The sequence below is a fragment of the Carassius carassius genome, chromosome 38 (genome assembly GCF_963082965.1).
Source record: "Carassius carassius chromosome 38, fCarCar2.1, whole genome shotgun sequence".
NCBI classification, from domain to species: Eukaryota; Metazoa; Chordata; class Actinopteri; order Cypriniformes; family Cyprinidae; genus Carassius; species Carassius carassius.
Window position 1 is genome coordinate 17,066,477 of NC_081792.1, and position 25,309 is coordinate 17,091,785.

The following is a 25,309-nucleotide window of genomic DNA, read 5'->3' on the forward strand; positions in this document are numbered from 1 at the left end:
CGCTGAACTGTTTTAGACGACACAGACAACACAAAATCACAGATTTTTAGTAGGGTTGAGACAATAAAAACAGAGACGGCAGCTTCAACATTTATTAGACAGAATCTCGCAGACTTAAGGCCCTTTGAAACCAGCGCTGAACTGTTTGAACATATTTTAATACTGGTGTTGATGTATAAAAGTAATCTAATAGTGGCAGTTTGCAGAGATTGACTTTTACAAACAAACAAGGTAAAAAATAAAAAAAAAACTGAAAATTAGCCTAAAACTAACCATTCACAATTATCTCTGATTACCTCCTGGTTGTAATACCATTTTTCAAAAAATTGATGGCCAAACAGAGTCCACCCTACTGGGTTCCAGATTAAAGCAGCTGATGACAAAATGGCAGCGTGCGCTAATAATAAACAGAGCGTTATCATGTGCTCTGATTTAATACCCAAAAGGCAACTTTAATACAGTCCATAATTTATTGTGTTATTATCCGTGTCACTGATAAAAGTATTAGCCAGTATTAAGAGTCCAGTATTAAAAGGAATGGATATAGCCTCTATGTGCCATCACTCATCTCTATAAAATAACAGCAGCGTTTCCTCTATAACTGAGCAAATACAGGTGAAAGCAAATATGGGTGCGAGAGAGCAGCTGTTGAGGTGGGTCTAATAAATTGAAGTTGACGGAGCTAAAATGAACACATGCACAAAGAGAATGGATCATAATCATTCTGCTCACACTTACAGGAGTTTTAGGCCAATTCATCCCCGATGTTCCCCTCCTGAGAGTCAGAGAAAAAATTGCATTGATGTTCGGCGCGGATTATGAGTATTTTTACTCTGCAGTAAAAGTAGCCTACATTTGAAGTGTCAGTAGTCAATGTTTAAAAGTAAAAATTAAAAGTAATTCAAAGATTTACTTGAGTGTAAGAAAGTACTACAGTTTTTTAATGTTCTTAAGTATTAAAGGTAAAAAAAACAACAACAACAACTTTAATTTATGAAATCTAGTACAGTAAAAAGTATGACATTATGCTTTGGAATGTAGTGAAGTAAAATTTTCAAAAAAAAACATATATATATATATATATATGGACAGACGGACAGATAGAGACATGTTTGAAATATTAGAATGGGAAGCTTAAATGAGCCTAAATGTGTTAGAAATATTAAATAGAAGAGTTTTATGACATCAAGGAGTCTAAAGTGCGTCACATGTCAGATGAAAGGTCAGAACAGGGGGTCTTTCTTTGGTTTTGGCTAGAAGGGATACAACTATGCCCGGGAACATAACAATAAAGTAAATTTGCTATCTGTCACATTCTGTTTTATTAACGTCTACCCTAACCCTAAACCGAACCTTACAATAATGCAAATACAGTAATTGTTGTTCTGCCTGACAAAAATGAAGCAATATTGATGTGTGCATGCCCAGTAAGCACTGGTGGCTAGCTGTATCCCTTCTAGCCTCAATAGGGGTCTTTATAACAGTAAGATTTGGGCATCCTAACTGCACCGGGATAACGGTTGGGTTACAACTGCTCCACCCAATCAAACCCAAACTCTGTGTGATTTTTCCTCCGCCAGTGGCTGTTTACACAGAACATTCTGTGAGATGTAGCTAGGCAACCAGTCAGCCTCTGCCGTCTCTCTTTCTTCCTCTTGAGAGGGAGCTTATGTGGGCTTAGCTCTAGAGGAACAGTGGCCCTTTGCAGCGAAGAAGGGAATTACCATGGAAAACACTGGATTGTGCACGGTCAGGGTATATTCTGGCAAACCGTTTACCAATCACGTTTCTCAATCGGCAAAGCAATCTGTGGTACACGCCTCTACCAACACACGATGGGTAACTCGCGAAGCACAAAGTTCCTCCGTGTTTGCTCAGCACTATATCATAGAAAATATGAGGTTTGAGAAGTAGAAGGCGGGGCAACATTTAAAATATTTCAAAGTTAAAGTTCATGCAAATAGATTTTAATTTTAAGTTTCAGTCAAATATTTATGGTTTATGCCTAGTTGCAATAAGTTGTAAATTGGTCTTCCAGCTGTTCCTTATATGTACATTTAACTTTTCCGGCCTTTTATATACCTGTCCCAACTTTTTTGGAATGTGTAGCTCTCATGAAACCAAAATGAGCCAATATTGGGCATGACATTTCAAAATGTCTCACTTTCAACATTTGATATATTATCTATATTCTACTGTGAATAAAATATAAGTTTATCAGATTTGTAAATTATTCCATTCCTTTTTTACTCACAATTTGTACAGCGTCCCAACTTTTTGGGAATCGGGTTTGTATTTATGTCATCCTTAATGTTATATTCTTAAATGATAATGTTAAATTGGAATACATGTAATAATTAAATCAGTATTAATTAAGCCTTCAGAGATAGAAGCTGCGTCTGAAGTTGATTTTAGATGTATTAGGCCTGTTTACAGTTTAATGCTGATCAGGCGGCTGTACATGCCTTTACATAGCAATTACTACTGTATAATGAAATGAGATTAATGTTTTATACAACATTTTTAACACAGAAATATGTAATGACGAAATGAAATGATAGGCCTACCTTATGATACTTATGAAAGTAATATCGCCACTAGGTGTCGGTAAGTCACTGTGTTAATAAAGAAGCCTTTTATTCAATCTATTCGTCCAAGATTCAGATTCTTTCAGGAATAAATTCAAGAGTCTGTGTTTAATAATTTGTCACTGAATTGTCTATAATAATGGGTCTTTCAAAGACTGATTCATATCAGTATTCAGGAATGATACATCACTCTATAGTCTATACACTTACTGTGACTTTGGTTTGATGACGTCAAGAAAATACCCCCCACCCATTCACATCTGAAAACTATACTTACCTATGTCACACAATGTAGCTGTAAAAATAATGTAAATATGTAACTTCACATAATTCTGTACATATTTGTTTACATGTTTGCATTTAAATAAAGAAAACTCTTGACCCTCTACCTGCTCTCTGTTCGTTTTCTATCTAGGCTACTTGTTTTTCATTAAAAAAAAACACTTTCTTTATATATTCTAAATATTTATATTCTAACTACTTGTTTTATTTGTGTTTGTGTGTGTAAGTAGATCAAAAAATTAAATAAAAAATTAATATTAGCAGATTATTTTATTACTAATGAGATCAATAATAATATATATATATATATATGTGTGTGTGTGTGTGCGTGTATACAGTAGTCAACGTTTGAAGTGGATCAAATCCTTTAATCAAAGCTGTCCTAAAACCAAATCCTACATACGATATTGTAATTTATTTTATATAACTTATATAAAATGTATATATATATATATATATATATATATATATATATATATATATATATATATATATATATATATATATATATATATATATTATTGATCTCATTAGTAATAAAATAATCTGCTAATATTAATTTTTTATTTAATTTTTTATTTTTTTTTTAATTTTTTGATCTACTTAAAATGCCCCACATACCAAAACAAGTGGTTAGTGTGATTTCAAAAGACATTTAAACCATCTCTGAGTTTTATTATATCGTGTTGTATTGTTATTGGACATAATGTAACTATGCCAGTGATCGTTAAAAAAAATCGTGTTCTTTATCCCCGCGATGAATACGCAGAAGTGACGCATATTGGATAGTCTACAGTATTCTAATGTTCCAGATATAATTGTTTGCGCTCTGCTTTAACATTGGGTTTTGTTATAGGCATAAACCATAAATATTTGACTGAAACTTGTCTATTAAAATCTGTTTGCATGAAATTTAACTTTGAAATATTTTAAATGTTGCCCCGCCTTCTACTTCTCAAACCTCGTATTTTCTATGATATGGTGCTGAGCAAACACGGAGGAACTTTGTGCTTCGCGAGTTACCCATCGTGTGTTGGTAGAGGCGTGTACCACAGATTGCTTTGCCGATTGAGAAACGTGATTGGTAAACGGTTTGCCAGAATATACCCTGACCATAAGTACATTGACCTTTGACTGAACATGCAGAACTTTAGATTTCGAATGATCTACATGTAGCCTAGAAGCATTAACTCAGCCAATGTCATCTTGCCTTTCCAACTGTCATGCACTCGTGAGTTTAACTCTTAAACCTGCGTATATCCAGGGGGATGACTGTGACTGTAACTGGATGAGTTTGAGAGCCAAAGTCCAACAGAGAAGTGTTTAATCTATCCTTACGGCTCAGTTCGCCAGGAAGGAAAATCGCAATTCGACCAAAAAGCTCAAACAACAGTGACTGAAGAACCAGTAACTGGCTGGAGTCATAAATGAAAAGTCAGAAAATGTACTTTTTTACTTTCAGCTACAAGCTAGCAATTATGTCTAGCAGAATGCTGCGGTCTAAATCAACACAGATGGAAAGTCACAATGGACGCAGGTCTACAGTGCCATCTGGTGCACAACAAGAGAACTACCATGTGATGTCCGATTCACCGACGAATGGTTCTTTTGAACTGGTTATTTGATTCGTTCGTTTGAACCACTGCGCATCGCGTTTGTAAATCACTCGCCTTTGAAAAGTAAAACGTTGAGGTTGGGAGAGCGCCACATTAAACACATAACCTAGTAATAAATGTTATATATAAAATGACACTAACAACACCAAAAACTGCGGGCAAGAGAACATTCGTGATTCAAACGAATCGAGAGTCATGCATTTGAATCAGTTGATTAAAGTGAACAGTCCTATTTGTTAAAATAAATGTAACGATTAGGGATTATTATAGCATCAACTGTTATATTATAAAACCACACCACCAACACCAAGTTTTTTATTTTTTATAGAAACTGTCCACTTTTATTTCTTAAAACATCTTTATAAAAACACAAATATAAAATGAATGGGTAGTTCCACTGTGAATTCTTCGTTTTACATAGGTAATTTGCACAATACGAAGCCACCTTCTATGAAAAACAAGATATATAATTGCAATTTTTTTTACACAATTTTTGAAAAGTAAAATACAATATAAAAGTCAAAATAAAAGAAAGAAGAAAAACTATAGAAAGTGAAAAAAAGAAGAGCACAAGTCTGCTGGAGAAAGTAAAGGAAAATGCATCACTGTATGTGTCAGTATGTGAGACAGTGACAGAAAGTGTGAAAGAGCGATAAAGAAAGATAAAAAGGGAATGACAGAGAATGATAAAAACAGCAAAAATGACAAAGAATGAGGGAAAGAGCCCTAAAGACTGAAATGAGGGAAGGACACAGGCTATCTGCTATTTGAGAAGGGCTCGGTAGAGGAGTTGTGAGTGGCTGGTGCTTCTCTCGTTCTCTAGACAGAAGAGCAGATCCCTGAGGTTTACACGCGTGATGCGCTGGCGAGTGTACTGCCTCGACCCTCCTGCATTTAAGCCCCCGGATGCACTCGCGCACAAACCTGAGCCCTGTCAACACACACACACACACACACACACACACACACACACACACACACACACACACACACACACACACACATCAACTTTGACAACAATGCTAAACTGTTTGAACTAACATTTTTATACCAATGTTGGTAGATTGAAAAAAATTGGTTTAATCTGATAGTGACAGTTCTGAGGAAGAAAAGAAAATAGGATTGAATGACTATATATATATATATATATATATATATATATTAGTGGTGGGCCGTTATTGACGTTAACGGGAGACTCTTATGGGGCGATAAAAAAAATATCGCCGTTAATCTATTCTCAAAGTTGGGTTGGGAGCTGGGTCTATAATAAGCAAGCTATGATGACTTTCACCTTGATATTTTATATAACCGACTGGATGAGGCCAGCCTAAAAAGATGCTCACGACAGTTGACGGGCCACTGCTGCGCATCGTCACGAAAGCTTATCTTTTCCACATGTTTTTAAGCCTTACCGCTTGTCGATTTAAACATTAAAGCATCCAAACACAAGACGCGGAAAAGCTGAACAGAGCTGGTTACTCGCGCGCTGTGTTCGGTGCGCACGAGAGAGAGAGCCGCATATCATGGACAGCGACACTGAACCGAGCTCTCTTCGGCGAAGATCTCTTCGAAGTCCATCCTGCACCTGAACGAACAAATACAAATCGCAGTTTGAACAAACAAAAAGATGTGAAAGAGCCCAATTCAGTACTCGCAGGTGTTCAGGTGTTCAGGGCTCACACAGAGAAAGGCGTCTCAAAACACTTGAACATCGAATTTGCTTATTTTTGCTCTTGTGCCGACAAATACATACAAAATAAGTCAAAATATCCACCTTGGAAATTATGCTCGAAAAAACTGTCAGTTATTTCTTAAGTGAAAGTAAACAGTTGAGGAAAAAAATGGGATGTGTATTATATTGGATGAGTTCATCGTCTCTTAAAGTGACCGCACCTAATTTAGCTACTGGCTGCTGTAATGTTAATCCAAGAAAATGAAAGAAAATCACTCACTGCTCTTGACTGAATTACTTTGTAGTTTTAACAGTCAAACCAAAAATTATTCAGACACCAGATATAATTTTTGATATATATAGCAAAGCTGTAATAATGTGAGAAATGTTGAAGGTTTCTGAATAAATGTAGGTTTGATTGTATATTTCATTTTTACATTGAAGACTATCCAGTGCTATTTTACATTTAATTATTTGGTTTCTGTACCTTGACAACTACAAACTTGAAAAAAACGTAAACATTGAGTAAATAGCACAAATAAATAAAAATAAACGAACATACAAATTAAACCATTTCAAACAGGGCCCACTGGTACAACCTTCACCGGGTCCCCGCTGACCCCAGCTACAGCCCTGCTCACACACTGCAGACGGAGTATGTGTGAAACAGGCGTAAGGTTGTTTGCACCTTGTGCAATGTGGAATTTGTTTACAGCTTTTTCAAGCACTTTGTGATGCATTTTGGAAACAGGAGATGAGCCCCTTTTCTAATGCACCACCTAGCTTGATAAACCCCTTCTCAAAGACTTACTGTTTGTCAATTTTATTTGGGTAACACACATATTCTGAATGCCTTTGGCAGAATTCGAATGAGCCATTTTAATCTAGATTAATCTAGATTAATTTCAAGATCACAGTGAGATTAATCTAGATTAAAAAATAATCTATGCCCACCACTAATATATATATATCTTACAACAGAACTAGTCAGATTTTTTTTTTCCAATAAAAACAACAATATGGAATTATATATATTTAAATATGTCTAGAATTGTGTTTTAATAATAGTTTTTTTTTAATAAATTAATATAAAAATTTCATAAACAGTATCTCTTTTTTTCTGAAAAAGGGACTGATACTTTATTGTAATATAATATTAATGTAATTATATGTATATAAACTGATATAAACTAAAAATAAATAACATGATATAGAATTATATTTCTAAAGTGTTTTCAAACGTTAAAGTTCTCTAAAATTTGTAAATGACGATAATATAATGACATAAATAGTATATAAATAATATGAGAAATAAATTGCATAAAACAGGAAAATAAATGGTAATCATATGCTGAAAATGTTAAAATGTATTGCAATAATATACTGTAATATTAATATACAAATATAAAGAAACAAAAAAATGCATGATATAGAATTTTTTTTAAATACATTTTTAAGTTTTTCTCTGCAAAATGTGAATGAACATATGAAAAAAAAAATGAATAAATAGAATAATACCTGAATATATACTTAATATTGTGTAAACAATTGCTGAAAATGGCTGTGTGACTACATCTTTAGACTGTCCTGTTTGTGACAATCTGAGACGACCTTTGAAGCATAACCCGACATCTCAAACCTACCCAACAGGTGCTAAATGATTTAAAGAGGGCACAAAGAGGGACAGAAGGAGATGAGGAAAAGAGGGCAGCAGATTGCCATGTTGAGGGAGAGATCTTTGATACCTCTGCGTCAGTCACAAGTGAAGGAGCATCCAGTTTTCTCTTCTTTCTAGGTCCAATAGCCGCCAACGCCGTCAAGTTGGCATCTCTCTGACGAATCTGAGCCAATTCCTGCTGCTGCATCTGTAGGCACACACATACAACAGCTCTGACCCATAATCAAACACAATGGTCCTCGGACAAGATAAACCTCTCAGGTGTGCCATCTTACCTCTTTGGCCTTCTGTTTCAGCCGCAGCTGCTCGGGATCCTCTTGTCGTGAGCGTGACTGCAAAACAGAAATAACAATTAGAGAGGACCAGCAGTCAAAGCACAGACATCTGCTAGAATCAAATGAATGTGTAAAAATGAAGGCCGTTAAGCATATTAAATTGCAATTAAATTAGCAGTATTAAAGCGGAGTGCGAGTGTGTGAGTATGGCTGGTGGTTTACTGACCTTAGCTGCTTTCATTAAAATTTCTCTCTCCTGTCCTTCTTTCTTTTGTTTCTCCAACTGGTCAAGTTGCTCAAAGAACTTCAGCTGAGAGCGAACATCCTCCACCTGCTCGTACCTACTGTCCTCCTGCACACACATCATTAAAATTACACACAGCCTTACAGGCTCAAAACAAGAGCTGACACATAAAGGAAGGAGTGCTTTTGAGACCAAAAACCTGTAACAGCCTCTGGATTATAATTCCAATTCTGACATAAATCAAACATATGCAGGGTTTAACAAAGTGTTACTATCAACATACTGTAATGAGCCAACCCAACTGGGTCAGCAGACTTGCCTTGTAAGTCATGTTCTTTTGCTGGGCGATCAATGAGACCTTCTCTAGAAGGTTTTGCAGTCTCTGTTGAGTGGCATGAGAGACGAAGTTTACGACCTCGGGACCAAGCTCCTTCACTCCAAACCTCTGGCCTAACCACATACAGGACAACAACAATTAGCTCTGGTAAGCAGTACATTTTAGTCAAATTGAATAAAAGATTTTGCCGTGATTAGAGGGCTGACCTATCTCTAGTATCTTGTGCTGTAGCATGCTGGCGGAGAGGAAAGCTTCATCCTTACAAGACCGCGTGACTGCACCAACCAGCTCCGAGTTGGTGGCCAGGATACGAGCGCTCTCCTCCGAAAGATTAACGCCTGCCATTGAGGCCACGTCATTAATGTCGTCATCATCCCTGTACAGATTCAGGCATATAAGAATATATGTTAGAAAGAGTTTGAGAGTCTGTTTCTCTAACTGTACAAATGCTGCAAAACTGCCTTTCTAAATGCCTACTAAACATGCGCTTACTGGAATATGACATTGCATAACTGCTCTAATGACAATTTACCATACTTTCAAGTATATAAAAGTATATAATACATCTGCGTAATATCTATTAATATATTTTAAAATCATACTTTGAACTCTTAAAAGGTAAATTATGCATTTTTCATTCTTAATTATTAATGTTCAGTGCAGTGTTGTTATTGTCAACTAAAATTACAACCTAAAAACTTTTTCATTATTTGATATAAAATAAAAATCTTAGATAAAAAAAACTTAAATGTCATAAAGTTAAAAAGTATAAATGTTGGTTTGACCACTGACTGAAATAAAATAAATGTTAGTTGAATTTCTAAAATTACTAAAACTAAGCTAAATATAAATATTTATTTAAAAAAATATAAGCTAAATAATAAATACTATAATAGTATACAAATAATACTAAAATAATACAAAACTAACACTGGTTTACAGTATAAACATTTATATTACACTGTTACACAACCCATTGTCATGATAATGTCACTGTAATGGTCATAATTCACTCATAAACGACTGCGTAATAGAGGTCGACCGATTTATCTGCCAATTTTTGGCACTTTTTAATTAACTGGCATCGGCCAATTTGCTGCAAATTAGGCAGATTTCTAGGCAGGCGCACCGGCGGGCAGCTAATCGTTGTTACGGAGCTCCCTCTCGTCGTGTCAGGACCACTGCCCACGTATCGACGAGGACACGAAAGGTTCAGTAGACTTTTTGCTTTAAATGAATGGCTGTTGTCATGGTGTAAAGAACAGAAACTGCTATTTGTTAATAACTGGAATCTTTTCTGGGAGCGTCCTAGGCTGTTTCGCGCTGATGGATTACACCCCAGCAGAATCGGAGCGGAGCTGCTCTCTGACAACATCTCCAGGACACTTCGCTCCATGTGACTAGTAAGACAATTCTCTAATAACTATTATGATGAGTTTTGTTCCACCCGCTTAAATGATAAAAGTACTTGTGCTGTAAAAACTATTAAGACTGTGTCTGTTCCCCGAATAGTGAGGTCAAAATATAATGTAGGATCTAGAAAAAATCTTATCGTAATTAAACCAGAAAAATGTAAAGTAAATGAATAAAAACAATTTTTAAAGTTTGGGCTCATAAATATTAGATCACTCACACCCAAAGCAGTTATTGTAAATGAAATGATCACAGAAAATAGTTTTGATGTACTCTGCTTGACTGAAACCTGGCTAAAACCAAATGATTATTTTGGTCTAAATGAGTCTACTCCATCAAACTACTGTTATAAGCATGAGCCCCGTCAGACTGGTCGTGGTGGAGGTGTTGCAACAATATATAGTGATATTCTCAATGTTACCCAGAAAACAGGATACAGGTATAACTCTTTTGAAATACTTCTGCTAAATGTTACACTGTCAGACATGCAAAAGAAATCTAATGTATCTCTTGCTCTGGCTACTGTGTATAGACCACCAGGGCCGTATACAGAATTCCTAAAAGAATTTGCAGATTTCCTCTCAGACCTTCTAGTTACAGTTGATAAGGCGCTAATCATGGGAGATTTTAATATTCACGTTGATAATGCAAATGATACATTAGGACTTGCGTTTACTGACCTAATAAACTCCTTTGGAGTCAAGCAAAATGTCACCGGGCCCACTCATCGTTTTAATCATACACTAGATCTAATTATATCGCATGGAATCGATCTTACTGCTATAGATATTGTACCCCAATGTGATGATATTACAGACCATTTCCTTGTATCGTGCATGCTGCGTATAACTGATATTAACTATATGTCTCAGCGTTACCGTCTGGGCAGAACTATTGTTCCAGCCACCAAAGACAGATTCGCAAATAACCTGCCTGATCTATCTCAACTGCTATTTGTACCCAAAAATACACATGAATTAGACGAAATTACTGACAACATGGGCACTATTTTCTCTAATACATTAGAAGCTGTTGCCCCCATCAAATTGAAAAAGGTTAGAGAAAAAAAACGTACTGTGCCATGGTATAACAGTAATACTCACTCTCTCAAGAAAGTAACTCGTAGTCTTGAACGCAAATGGAGAAAAACTAACTTGGAAGTTTTTAAAATTGCATGGAAAAACAGTATGTCCAGGTATAGACAGGCTCTAAAAACTGCTAGGGCAGAGCATATCCACAAACTCATTGAAAATAACCAAAACAATCCAAGGTTTTTATTTAGCACAGTGGCTAAATTAACAAATTACCAGACGCCACCTGATTCAAATATTCCACCAACGTTAAATAGTAATGACTTTATGAATTTCTTCACTGATAAAATAGATAACATTAGAAATACAATAGCGAATGTAGATTCTACAGCATCTAACACTTCAGTTTCATCCATCGCACCCAAAGATAAACTGCAGTGCTTTACAAATATAGGACAGGAAGAGCTAAATAAACTTATCACTGTATCTAAACCAACAACATGTTTATTAGATCCTGTACCCACTAAATTACTAAAAGAGCTGTTACCTGTAGCCGAAGAACCGCTTCTCAATATCATTAACTCGTCGTTATCTTTAGGTCACGTCCCAAAACCATTCAAGCTGGCGGTTATCAAGCCTCTTATTAAGAAACCAAAACTAGATCCTAGTGTACTGGCAAATTATAGGCCTATTTCAAATCTTCCATTTATGTCTAAAATTTTAGAAAAAGTTGTGTCTGCTCAATTGAGCACCTTCCTGCATAAAAATGATCTGTATGAAGAATTTCAGTCAGGTTTTAGGCCCCACCATAGCACAGAAACTGCACTTGTTAAAATTACAAATGACCTGCTTCTTGCGTCAGATCAAGGCTGCATCTCATTTCTAGTCTTACTTGATCTTAGTGCTGCGTTCGACACCATAGATCATGACATATTCATAGATCGATTACAAAACTATACAGGTATTCAAGGGCAGGCTCTAAGATGGTTTAGATCCTACCTGTCCGATCGCTACCATTTTGTTTACTTAAATGGGGTGTCATCTCATTTATCATCAGTAAAATATGGAGTGCCACAAGGATCCGTCCTAGGTCCCCTTCTATTTTCAATATACATGTTGCCCCTTGGTAATATTATTAGAAAATACGGAATTAGCTTCCATTGTTATGCTGATGATACTCAGCTATATATTTCAATGAGACCAGATGAAACTTCCCAATTATCTAAGCTAACAGAGTGTGTTAAAAATGTAAAAGATTGGATGACAAATAATTTTCTCCAATTAAATTCGGATAAGACAGAGATATTAATTATTGGACCAAAAAACACCACACAGAATCTTGTAGATTACAATCTGCAACTAGACGGATGTACTGTTACTTCCTCTACAGTCAGAAATCTGGGTGTTATATTGGAAAGCAATTTGTCTTTTGAAAATCATATTTCCAATGTTACAAAAACTGCATTCTTCCATCTTAGAAACATTGCCAAGCTACGAAACATGTTATCTGTTTCTGATGCAGAAAAGCTAGTTCATGCTTCGATGACCTCTAGACTGGACTATTGTAATGGACTTCTAGGTGGTTGTCCTGCTTCGTCAATAAACAAGCTACAGGTCGTCCAAAATGCAGCAGCTAGAGTCCTTACCAGGTCAAGAAAATATGATCATATTACCCCTATTTTACAGTCTCTGCACTGGCTACCTATTAAGTTCCGTATCAGTTACAAATTATCATTACTTACCTATAAGGCCCTAAATGGTTTAGCTCCTGCGTACCTAACTAGCCTTCTACCACGCTACAACCCATCACGCACCCTAAGGTCACAAAACGCTGGACTTTTGGTAGTTCCTAGGATAGCAAAGTCCACTAAAGGAGGTAGAGCTTTTTCACATTTGGCTCCCAAACTCTGGAATAGCCTTCCTGATAATGTTCGGGGTTCAGACACACTCTCTCTGTTTAAATCTAGATTAAAAACACATCTCTTTCGCCAAGCATTCGAATAATGTATCTCTTAAATTGTGAGTGTAGTTGCATCTGCATTTTTATTCTTTAGCTTGGGTTAAACTAATTTTACTTTGTTGGATCAGAAGCTATGCTAATGATGTCTCTATTTTGTTTCTATGTTTTGCCACTAGGATTTACACAAGCTCCAGTCTGGATCCAGAACACCTGAGAAGAGATGATGCTGACCCTCAGAGGACCCCAGATGATGCTAACCTTGAATCAACAAACAGAACTAACAATTATTGCTACATGTGTGACTGCATCCTATAATTACTATTAATTAATAATATTGATAGTTCATCATCTAGCTGACTACGTCTTGTATTATTATTATTATTATTTTTATTTTTCTAAAATCCTGTCAAACGTGCACAAACTACTAGCTACTACTAAATATTGTAGAAACATAATTTTCTGTAAAGTTGCTTTGTAACGATTTGTATTGTAAAAAGCGCTATACAAATAAACTTGAATTGAATTGAATTGAAAAGGGCTCATCACTAAATCAAAACTGACCGCCACAAATAGATTTTCCATCCATCGAGGACATTGGCTGCCATGATTTCTAAATATCGGCATCGGCCATTGAAAAACCCATTTCGTTCAACCTCTACTGCGTACATCTTAAAATAAATTAAACTCGATGAAAAAGCAGGATCTTTTCATCACAATCAGTTTAGCCAAACTTGTATTACTCATGCTGCGTACAATGTTTTTTTTTTTTTTTTTTTTTTTTTTAAATGCCAGCAGAAAAGTTAAATGAACACAACACGAACCTGAAAGTTCCTCCAGCACCATCCTTTGCTTTATTCTTCTGAGTGCTACTCACAACACCCTGCTTCACAGCGACTGAGAGAGAGAGAGAGAGAGAGAGAGAGAGAGAGAAGTTATGTCTTGTGTCATTATACTATGAAACACAAAACAGGCAGTGACGGATCTGATGGACACACTCACCTGTCTGGATCTGTTTGAGCTGCACCTGAGGCTGACCCACCACTATGTGGCCATGGGGTTGACCCCTGAGAGTCACCATGGGAGTGGTCGTCAGGGTAACCTGAGGGGGCTTCACTATTGCCCCCTGCTGTGGGGGCTGCAACACCTGAACAACGACAGTGAATGCCATTCTATAATCACAACATATGGGAAAAAATGTACTTCACAAGACTCAAAGATGGGTGTGAGAGAATTTTAGGCCAGCTGATGGAAGTGTAAGCAATCATGTATATATATTTTTGTTCTATATATATATATATATATATATATATATATATATATATATATATATATATATATGGATTAATAATTATTATTGATATTGTATATATTTTATAAATATCAATAATAATTATTAATCCATATATATATATATATATATATATATATATATATATATATATATATATATATATATATATATATATATATGGATTAATAATTATTATTGATATTGTATACATTTTATAAATATCTGTTAATAATAATTATAATAATATTATTTGTTTATCATAATAATAGCAGTTATTATTATTATTATTAAATACTAATAACAATATGTAGAATAGGGCTCAAAATTAATTTAACCTCATTACCTCATTATAACTGCATTTCCCTTTATTTCAACAAAACTATTTTGAATGGGTATCTTTAACTACACTTGTCACACGTTAAAGGGATACATCACCCAAAAATGAAACTTCTGTCATCATGTACTCACCGTCATGTCATTTCAAACCTGTAATGGTTCCCATTTACTTCCAATGTAATTTTTTTCCCTTCTATGGAAGTCAATGGGAATCCACCAACAGTTTGATTACCAGCAATCTTCAAAATATCTTTTTATGTTCTACATACTGTAAGAAAGCAACTCATACAGGTTTGAAACGACATGACGGTGAGTAAATGATGACAGAATTTTCATTTTTTGGTGAACTATCCCTTTAACACTGATTTAAGTCTCATGACCCTCAAGTACACATAAACCATGAAAAAATGTATTCGTGAATCAGACTGACCAGTTGCGTTGCAGTGTCTATACCAGTTTGTTGATGCAGTCCAAGAAACACAATCATAGCATTTTAAAAGGGTGTTCTGTCCACTTTAGTGAAAAAAGCAGACATTCAAGAAATATTAACCAAACTGTGTCATAGAAATCATTTAATACCCTTTAATGAACCCGGTAATGAATAAGAACCAGTTCACAATTCTTAACCCTTGTCCTTTATCCGTATTATCAGGCACAAAAATGTCACCAACAGTCAATATCCCACACCAATGTGTAAGAAACATCAGTTAATAATATGCATATAATGTTTTTCTATTGTATTAATCGACACTGCTCAGAGTGAATTTTTTACTTTGCTGCAAGGAAAATACAGGCATTACCATTCAATAATTTAAACTCCAGTTATTTAGCTAAGTGCAAATTAAGACTAAACACCTAATTTTACCTGAAATGTGCTGTTAAGCATTAATAATCCCAACAGTGTCCTTGAATCTCACTAAACAACACATCAGGTACATTATGCATGTAGATCTGTGTTTACCAGAGAGGCGGTCTGGCTGGAGTTGCTGAGGGCAGGCTGGATGAGCGTGCGAGGGGCTGTGGCGGTGGCAGCAGTGGTGTTGGTGCTGGTTAGCACCACAACGGGCGCCTGAAGGGCCTGGCTCTGCTGGATGAAGGCCGTGGAGTCAGGAGTGAGTTGTCTCAGAGCTGGGAGACTCCTCTGAGGAAACACATGCAAAAGAAGGGATTCACTGTGGGAAACAGGCGGCACCAATTATACAGTTTTGGCTAGTAATAAATCGTCATATAAGCAGTTGCAAATAACGGTTTCATCCAAATCAATTTGCCTATTCACTTTAGCGAAGCAGCACTGTGCAGCTTATGCAGGCAGTGAATAAGATGCAATGCATTAACACAACCACCGAAATGAACATGTTGCTCACGTGTGCTTTGTGAAACAGGGTTAAATAAGATAACAAGCTTGCTCAATAAACATTGTATTTAAACTTAATCCCAGGTCTCTCTTAAATGATTTTCCCTCCAATTAGTAGACACTTACAATAATTAATTAAATGTAAATGTTTTTTTTGTTGTTTTTTTAATTATATTATTTAAATACGTGTACTGTGTTAAACTAACTGAGACTTGTTATAACACTTATATATCATTGCTCTTTTTGTTGTTTTTGATTGCTTCCACTGTCCTCATCTGTAAGTCACTTTGGATAAAAGCGTCTTCTAAATGAATAAATGTAAATGTAAATGTAATTACTCTATAATTACCTGTTTCCTAATCACAATAATTTAGTTACATTTTCATAATAATGTAAGATCTTTACCTTAAGGAAAGGCACTAGATAAGGCTGAGGAGAGGAGTTGAGCTCTTTGTAGAGTCTGCTGGTGAACTCCTCTGCTTCAATCGCTCCTTCCTAAATGGTACAAACAAAAACAACTCACACAGATGGACATTTCAGCATATTTAGAGGTTCATATCCCCTACAATCCATGAATAATACAGTGGGTTCAAAAGTCTGAGAGCATATTCAGATATTCATTTAAAATAAACATTTTAGAATTTTAAAGATGTCAAACAAAGAAAACCTGAAGAATAAAATATAGAAAAAATATAGAATAAATATATATGATTCTTTACTATTTCTATTTAACTAAGCAAAATTTTGACAATGAGCATCTGAATATCTTTACATAAAAAGTCAGATTGTTTCAATTAAAGCACATCATAATCATCAGATTTTACACAAACTTCATGAGTACATGCAGCTTAAGTACATTTTCTGCAGGCAAATTATTTAATGATTTAAATCAATTTGAATACATTTTTCAATTACACTTTTCAATAAAACTTTTCCATTTTAAATGGAAAAAAAAATATAGCATAATAAAGTATAATTAATAATATACTATCTAATGGCACAGGAATAATAAAAAAAATCCTATAAAAATAGAAAAGGGTTATTTTCAGTTGCAATATTTATTAATATTACTATTAATAATAATAATATTAATAATAATATTAATGTATACAAACTCATTCAACAGTCACAAAGTGAATCTGTTCAATTCCATTTTTACATTTTAAGAAAAGAAAAAATGTCATGATAAAAATGTCACAAACATGCAGTCAACCTCTAAAACTTACCAGCAGGTTCTTGACCAGCTCTTTAACGTTGGCGACAGTCTCTGATGACTGCTTACCGCTAGTGGCCAGCTTTATCAGCGTAGACAAGAAGTTCCTACATTTCTTAACGTTCTCCATCGTCTCCTATAGAAAAGATAAGTGACTGCAGTAGCACAAAGTAGTTTTACTCATCAGCAGCTTAAGGTTATCTTGCATCTATACCTTGGATACATACAAATGTTCAGGTTAAGATTTATTAGCATCGAAAGAGTCTTGCATCAAATTGGGATATCAGGGGATTTCCACTCTGAGAACAGTTATGGTGCTTTTCCACTGCATGGTACGGCTTGGAACAGTTCACTTTTGGGGGGTTTTCCACTGGGTCCAGTACCTGGTACTTTTTTTTTTTCTACCACCTCGGTTAAGGTTCCAGGTGAACCCTACCATTACCAAAACATGATGATTAAACTCTGCTGATTAGGGCTGGGTACCGAACTTCAATGCCTTTATGGTATCGAACGAAAAACTTTGATACTTTGAGTATCGAAAGATTATTTATCTTTCGGTGCCAAATTTCGGTTCCAAAAGCCAAGCTGCGTTTTTTTTTTTTTTTTTGCAAAGCGGTTGTGTCTGTGTGAGCTTGTAGCATACGTGCATGTAAGGACCTAAATTCGCCGTTATTGGCTGTCCACCACCACGTGACGTGACGGGGAGGATTTCTGAGATACTCGCAGTCACACAACACAAGTGTAGTTGTTTTTTCTCAAAACGTTTCCGTTTTACAATACCAAAGAGATCTAAAGTGTGGCTACACTTTATTAAAGTGGATGCCGAGTCAGCAAAGTGCAACATATGCGATAAGAGTTTTGCAACCAAAGCCGGTGTTACGGTTTAACTGGTTACCGTGTTATTAACTTCCTGGTTTAGGTCTCCGCTGCAGATGTGCTGGAACAACGGCAGCAGATTCGGCGATTCTGAAAGCACAAACTGACGTGATATTAAGTGTCTAATAAACGCAGACATGCTCAATGCATGACTCTGATATTCTTGTAAAGATTACAAGTTATTAGTATGATCGCCCGTTTCGCGGCTGAAGTAAGTAGGATAAACAAAAAAAATAAAAACAAAGTATGTCTGTGTTGGCGCGGGTTACGAACATGCGTTAAAAGATGGCGCGCCGCAAGACCACAGTCACGAACCACCGAGCTACCGATCTACACAGAATCAGCTCAAGATCTCTGGATTCAAGACAGGACTCTCGGCATCACATTGTGCAGCTGCTGAATCAAGGAAATGTGACCGTGTTAACTTGTGACCTGTGTTTACCTATTATGAAAATAAACCATAGCAGAACGATGACTAAATTTTTTTGCATTTTAGTTGGTTCAATATTAGCCTGTACACAATATAATTTGTTTATTTATTTATTTATAATATTTTCATGTTGTGGCAAAAAGGTTTCTCTTTTTTTGTTAATTTTGGCCAAGTTAGGATTGATACCAATCCTGAGTGTCTGCTGGCACACCCCTATCCAAAATAACACAACCAGTTGTATTAATAATGTTATCCTGAGTGTGAAGTGTTACCAGAATTTGTTTTAATTAAGGTGAAAAATAAAAGTTTTGTGTTTAATGTATTTGTGTTGATGTTGAAATGGATTAAAAAAAATATGGTATCGAAAAAGTATCGTTAGGAACCAGTATCGAAACTGAGGTATCGAAATTGGCACCGGATCGAAAGATTCTGAACAATACCCAGCCCTACTGATGATCACGCATTGGCCGGAGAGATAGTCACTGAACTTGCAACACAAAAGAACCACTAGATTTAAATCAACACAGCCAGCGAGGGGTCGAACGCAACTGTTTTAAAGGAGCGCACCTTTATTTAACAACCAAAGAGTTTTGCTGTCTGTTGCAGAAGTTCAGCCATTCCTCTCATTGATAGCAGAGGAGCGGATCCAACGAAAAGCTTGATGGGGCGACGTGGAATGAAAAAAATTTTTTTTTTGGAGTCGTGGCAGTAGAGGTGGCGTAACTATAACAACATGTAAATAATTCTGCCCACTCTAAAGCCATACTAAACTGCAGTGGAAACGCAAACCGTGCCGAGCCGTGTCGTACCATGGAAAAGTGCCATTGGTTCATTTAGGTTTACTCATTTTCAACAGCCGTTAAACATATATAATCAGGTCAGTTTATAGACCTTTCAAGAAACCTTTAATCATGCAGTTAAATGACCAGGACCATTTGTGTGACTGCTACGTTAGTGCAGCCTCTCACCGTTGCTGAGGAGACAGTGGTCCCCGTGGCAGCAGTCACAGTCCTCTGGGCGGTTCCTGCCTGCACTGACAACACGGCACCCACAGAAGAAGCCTGCTGACACAGCAGAGTGAAAGAGTGTACACAGAGAATATAACAGCCCAGACTGATTGGTGTCATTATTAAAGGGGCTGTTTCTAGGTGATGTGTCTTTTATAGCTACCTGTACAGGTGGTCTCTGGAGTGTGGTAGTGGCCGTGCTGCTGGCTGTAGGAGAGCCCTTCTTTATGATGCTGGTAGGAGTCACCTGCCGTGCCATTAGAGGAGTTCCAGGTGCCTGCAGGTATACAGGTATACATCAACAAGCAAAGAATTTTAAAAAAGCATGGAACCAACTAGTTAGCTGATTTCATTATCTTACGGCCTAACAATAAAGATGGCCAATGTCCCAGGGCCAATTAGAGAGTTTTTTGGCTAGCTGGCAAAACTCTCACTTACTCTGGACTTGTGCTGTCAATCATTTTATGCCGTAAAACATTATATTTACCGTATTTTTCGGATTATAAGTCGCACCTGAGTATAAGTCACATCAGTCCAAAAAGACATCATGATGAGGAAAAAAACATATATAAGTCGCACTGGACTATAAATCGCATTTATTTAGAACCAAGAACCAAGAGAAAACATTACCTTCTACAGCCGCCAGAGGGCGCTCTATGCTTTCTTTGGTAGACTACAGGAGCACTGAGCAGCATAGAGCGCCCTCTCGTGGCTGTAGACGGTAATGTTTTCTCTTGGTTCATTTCTCTTGGTTCATGTCAAATTAATTTTGATAAGTAAGTCGCAGGACCAGCCAAACTATGAAAAAAAGTGTGACTTATAGTCCGGAAAATACGGTATGTGATTGAATGAACAATGTTGTCAAATCTCATTTAAAGTTACATTATCTAGCCTAGCACAGATGAGAATTTGTTGTCATTTCAAAACTACTTATTTTATATAGTCTTGAAAGTATCACTAAGAATGGATAAAAATTATAAAACAAATCAGTGACTTTACACACCATATTCCACTGTTTCCTAACAATAGTGTATTTATGTATTTATGCACACATGGAATTCACTACTTTTTAAAAGTTTTCAAAAAAGGTCTTGTAAGCTACAAAGGGTGCATTGATCATAAATACAGATTCAAAAAATATGTATAAATATAAAAATAAAAAGTGTGAAAGAGTATTACAATGTATTTTTATGTTTTGTGTTTTAATATATTTTTAAATAATAATTTATTCCTGTGATGTGCTGTTTAAGATATAGCTATTGATCATATATTTGTGGTGGCATGAAGAGAAATTGCCACAAGGCAAGTAAACTTCTGAACTACTGGCCAGGTTGTTCAGGGTTTTTTCTGCATTTCCAAATTGTCACTGGCCCTACCACAAAAATGAACAGCCATTTAGTCCAGCAGAGAAAAAAAACCTTGTTGTTAAAAACATGCATCTGATATGCAACATTAATAACACAAAAAGTCTATATATAACCACAAATGCATTTATTGTTTGCAGTTATTTTGAAATTTGTACTGCTGATGTCAATTCAGTTCGGGACGGTCAGAAGGCATTACCTGTGCAGAGGTGATCTGCCCAGGGTTGGTGCTGCTGGGGGCAGCAGGGCGGGCGGCCTGAGACTGGGCCTGCATCTGTGCCAACATCTGCTGTGGGATCATCAGTAACTGACCACTGTCACTACGCACCAACACCATACCTGCGCACACAAACATCACACATATAGAAAAGACGACATCACTTGCCATGTAAATTGTTATTCATTAGTGCACTTTTCCTATTAGGGTTGTGCTGATAGACAATAGGGATATCACCTGTGGCTGATACCTTTGATGATGGCAAGACGATTATTATTATTATTATTATCAAGCTAGTAATACTAATTAATATTAGGGCTTATTTGTTCCATTATATTTCTTCATTCACAGTTTCACAGTGTTGCGTGTGTTATGAATGCAATGGCCAATCAGAAACGACAGGACGATGTGACTATAGAGCATATCACCCAACGCTATTTCCTATTGATCTAACTGGAGTCAATTCTGGCAACCATGCCCTGCTTAGAGGCATGAAGAATAAAGTGCACAGTTGGTGGCCTGTATTTGCACAGCACATTGAGAACCCTACACACTCTGTCTCCGTTACCGTGTGAACCAACGGATGTGTTCTGAACAGAAACTGTTGGATGGAGAATCCAGATGGCCTGTTGTGGAAAAACCTGTCAAGTAGTCTGTCTAGCCAGACAACAGGCTTGTCAGAATGACCAGAGCATACAGTCATAAGAAAAATGGCAGTCACACTACACTTTTCATTTACATGTATGCAAACACTGAAGTCTCACCCTAAGAACTTAAGATTTTGAAAGTTTGGTGAATTTTACCCTGCAATGTCATATCACATCAAGTGAAAGTGACGTGTAGTATAGCCAAGTATGGTGTCTCATGATGTCCCATACTCAGAATTGGGGCTCTGAATTTTAGCCATCCAAGTGCGCACACACACAGCAGTGAGTAGTAAACAAACACACACACCACGAACACACATTCGAAGCAGTGGGCAGCATTTTTTCCTAAGGCGCCCGGGAAGCAGTTGGGGGTTTGACGGTGGAAGAGCATTGGTCCTTCACTCCCCCACCACCTACAATCCCTGCAGAAACTGAGACTCAAACCTGTGACCTTTGGGTTACAGTACTGACTCTCTAACCATTAGGCCACAACTCAAGATGTGGGACCAATATCATCACCACTTAGCAGATTGTGTTATTTTTACAGTTTAGATTTAGATTAGATTCAATTTGTTACATTATGAATTTATGTTTTTAAAAAGATGCTGAAATATGCTTAAAAAAAGATTTTAAACATTTTAGCACTGAAAGTGAATGGAAGAATATAAACTTTAATAAGTATTTACAAAACAAAGAATAATATATTTGCAAGCACTATAATAATTGGCCAAACTTTAACCCAACATGTTCTTCAAATTCAGTTACTACTGTTAAAATACCTTAAGGTGGAAAAACTCACTTGGAAGAAGATATGCTGATATCAACAAGCTTTTTAACTTATGCATAAATGCAGTTTATTAAAAAAAAAAATCATAATTTACTTGCTCTTATGTTGTTGCAAGTCTGTAGGCCCTTTCTCTTCTGAGCACAAAAGATGATGTTAAGCAAAATGGATCTTTTCTTCCCATACAGTGAAAGTGAATGAAGCTGTCATTATGCCTGAAATCTTCTTTTGTGTTGTGCACAATAAAGAAAGATATGCAGGTTGTAAGGATGTGCAATTCCAGGGAGAACTATACTTAATATAAATTTCGGGAACTTTAACCGCTCTGCTGTTGTTGTGTGCAGTATGTTTCCAGTGCAGCGCGCGCATCGATCTCAACACGCACGCACAATCTTAGCACGAGATCACAGGTGGCTGTTAAAATCTCTACAACTTCTTCATTACACAAATTCCAATCATTATACACACATTTAAGGGGATTGCTAGTGTGATCGAGGGTACCTGGAGGTAGCTGGATATTCTGGATGTTCTGTCCCGGGGTGCTCTGAGGGAGTCGGGGCGCTAACACCTGTGGCGCAATGGCCCTGATGGCAGGGCTCGATCCCGCTGCTGCTGCAACAGTTGCCGGAGCTACAGTTCTCGAAACCCCTTGCAAAACAGCCCCCTTGGCCATTGCAGGGCCGAGAGTCATGGTGCCGGCGGGCTGGATGATAGTTTTAGTAGCCTCGGACTTGCTCGCTGGGACAGAAGCAGGAGTCTGGTTCATCAAAACAGGGGTCGTTGTAGTAGTAGTAGAAGTAGCAATAGCAGTAGTAGTTATTCCCGGGGTCGCTACATTGGCTACAGTCGTCGAAACGGTGTTGTTATTATTATTATTACTCCCGTTAATAGTTAAACCTGTTCCAGCAGTTTGCATAGATGTCCTGACAACTGTCACAGAGGGTCCTGCACTGGATGCCGCCGCTGGAGGATTCCCATATGAAGACTGAATCACTGTGTTTGGGTTTGGGGCGACAGTGACGTTTCCGAGTCCTTTCGCCACCCCGGGCCCGTTATTAACAACTGGGACAGAGGCTGAAGCGTCGTCCGGTGATGATGATGATGATGGGCCACTGGACACTGGAGTGCCGCTTTCAGTGTGCGGATCCATTGCATTGCCTCCGTTCAAAGTTTGCACTGTGGACGTCCCGATCAAAGTAGTTACCATAGCATTAAAAAAAAAAAAAAAAAAACCTGGATCGCCTTAGCTGTCTTCCATCTGTGCCTCTGGCACATCAGTTCAGGAAGTTTGGGTTTTCATCCGCTTTTTCCTCCAGTTGCTTTTCGAAGGAACAAGCGTGAGTGAAGGGGAGTCTCGTGTCACAACGTCAACACAGATTTGACAAGCGCCCGTGTCACCTCAAGTCCACTAGTAACAATGCTCTTGGGACAAATAATCATCTAGCACACTTGAAGAGCAGCAGCTTTCATTATGTTCATATGTGCACGAGCTCGCAGAATGTCAACATTAGCTAACAGTTAGTTGAATTGCCTCTTTTCTCGGAGTCAGCGGGGTGATTTTCCGGCTGCCTGGGCGCTTACCTCAAACTTATTGTGACAAGATGTGGAAACCTCTAATCTAATACAACTTGAAGTATCGGTAAAAAGTTTCTTTCCCACTCTTTTAATACTGAAATCCTTATATAGCAGGTCAAAGCCTGCCGCCATCTTCGATGTGAACAGTGAGGAGCTTTGGACAAAATGACATTGCGCATGCGCGCAGAAGCTGAAACGTCATTACGCTGGACTTTAGCGGAGCCCTCATTGGTTGTCTGCCTGCGTGGAGGCGGGACATGTGAAACGTCAGTTGATTCTGGCGGAGGGCGCGATCGGAGTCGGTCTGTCATCGAGAAAAGGGCCTTTTGAAATTGAAAAACAACCATTGATTTGTATGCAGATTGCTCTTAGGTCTATCTAGAGGCACTCTTAGATGTTATGTGTTGGTTATAAAGCGTGTAGCGGCTATTCGGTGAACTTCACAGCAGGCTGTCTTCCCCCAAGATGGCCCCGTGTTTTGAAGCGTCTGTGTTGAAAGCGTGAAAAGGCGCCACACCTCTACCAGCGTGACTGGCCATAGAGGGCACGCGTGCAACTGCATGCATAGTTCACACAGGGTTCCTACTCATACAGCCTATGCTCAAAACCTTTTGACTTACAGTATCCCCACGTTTACTTTGCTCCGTTAACGTTACATGGTTTACACGTTATATTTTTGCTATTGCATTTAATCCTCTATTGCACTGTGTTAACTACAAATGTAAAATGTCTTAATTTTGCAAGCATTTTGTGTAAATATAATACTGAAATAAAATGTTGAAATAAAATACGTATTCCAGAAGCTTGCGTTCTGCAAGAGAACGACGCCTTGTGGTGCCAACCCAAAGAGGTTCAAAATCTCACGGACCTTTTCCTGGACTGTGCTCAGCTGGTGGAATGACCTCCCAATCTCAATTCGTACAGCTGAGCAGTCCCCCCCACCCAGAAAACTTTAATAGACTCTTCTCGACTCTTCTTCTTTTTGTGCAAAGCAATGGTGACTGCACCTGTTTTCTTGCAGGTAAGTTAACAGAGGAAGACCAACGATTTCAAATCTCCTTTTAAAGCTTCCAGTCTGTTATTTTACTCAGTCAGCATGACAGAGTGATCTCTAGCCTT

At 37.3% G+C, this 25,309-nt stretch overlaps 1 protein-coding gene across 2 annotated transcripts; it reads right to left on the reverse strand.

Annotated features, from left to right (window-relative positions):
• Positions 1–4,890: 4,890 nt before the first annotated feature.
• Positions 4,891–24,701, reverse strand: LOC132119441 (transcription initiation factor TFIID subunit 4-like). 2 transcript variants are annotated; one of them, XM_059529404.1, is made up of 15 exons: positions 23,117–24,701; positions 21,167–21,306; positions 19,767–19,880; positions 19,565–19,657; positions 17,304–17,426; positions 16,483–16,572; positions 15,685–15,864; positions 14,096–14,240; positions 13,918–13,990; positions 8,899–9,068; positions 8,669–8,805; positions 8,338–8,457; positions 8,112–8,168; positions 7,904–8,023; positions 4,891–5,417 (listed from the first exon to the last, which is right to left on the reverse strand). In XM_059529404.1, exons 1-15 carry the CDS (start codon positions 23,820–23,822, stop codon positions 5,250–5,252), a joined length of 2,436 nt encoding a protein of 811 aa, XP_059385387.1. In that variant the 5' UTR covers positions 23,823–24,701; the 3' UTR covers positions 4,891–5,249. The 2 variants fall into 2 exon arrangements, with proteins under 2 accessions (XP_059385387.1, XP_059385386.1); XM_059529403.1 differs by having other exon boundaries at positions 19,565–19,660.
• Between the last annotated feature and the right edge of the window lie 608 nt (positions 24,702–25,309).

Coding starts and splice junctions, on each gene's coding strand:
- LOC132119441 (XM_059529403.1), bottom strand. CDS start 23,822: ATGGTAACTACTTTGATCGGGACGTCCACAGTGCAAACTTTGAACGGA. Junction 19,661..19,766: donor TCCAGAGACCACCTGTACAG/GTAGCTATAAAA, acceptor CTGCTGTGTCAG/CAGGCTTCTTCTGTGGGTGC. Junction 5,418..7,903: donor CACTTGTGACTGACGCAGAG/GTATCAAAGATC, acceptor GTGTGTTGACAG/GGCTCAGGTTTGTGCGCGAG.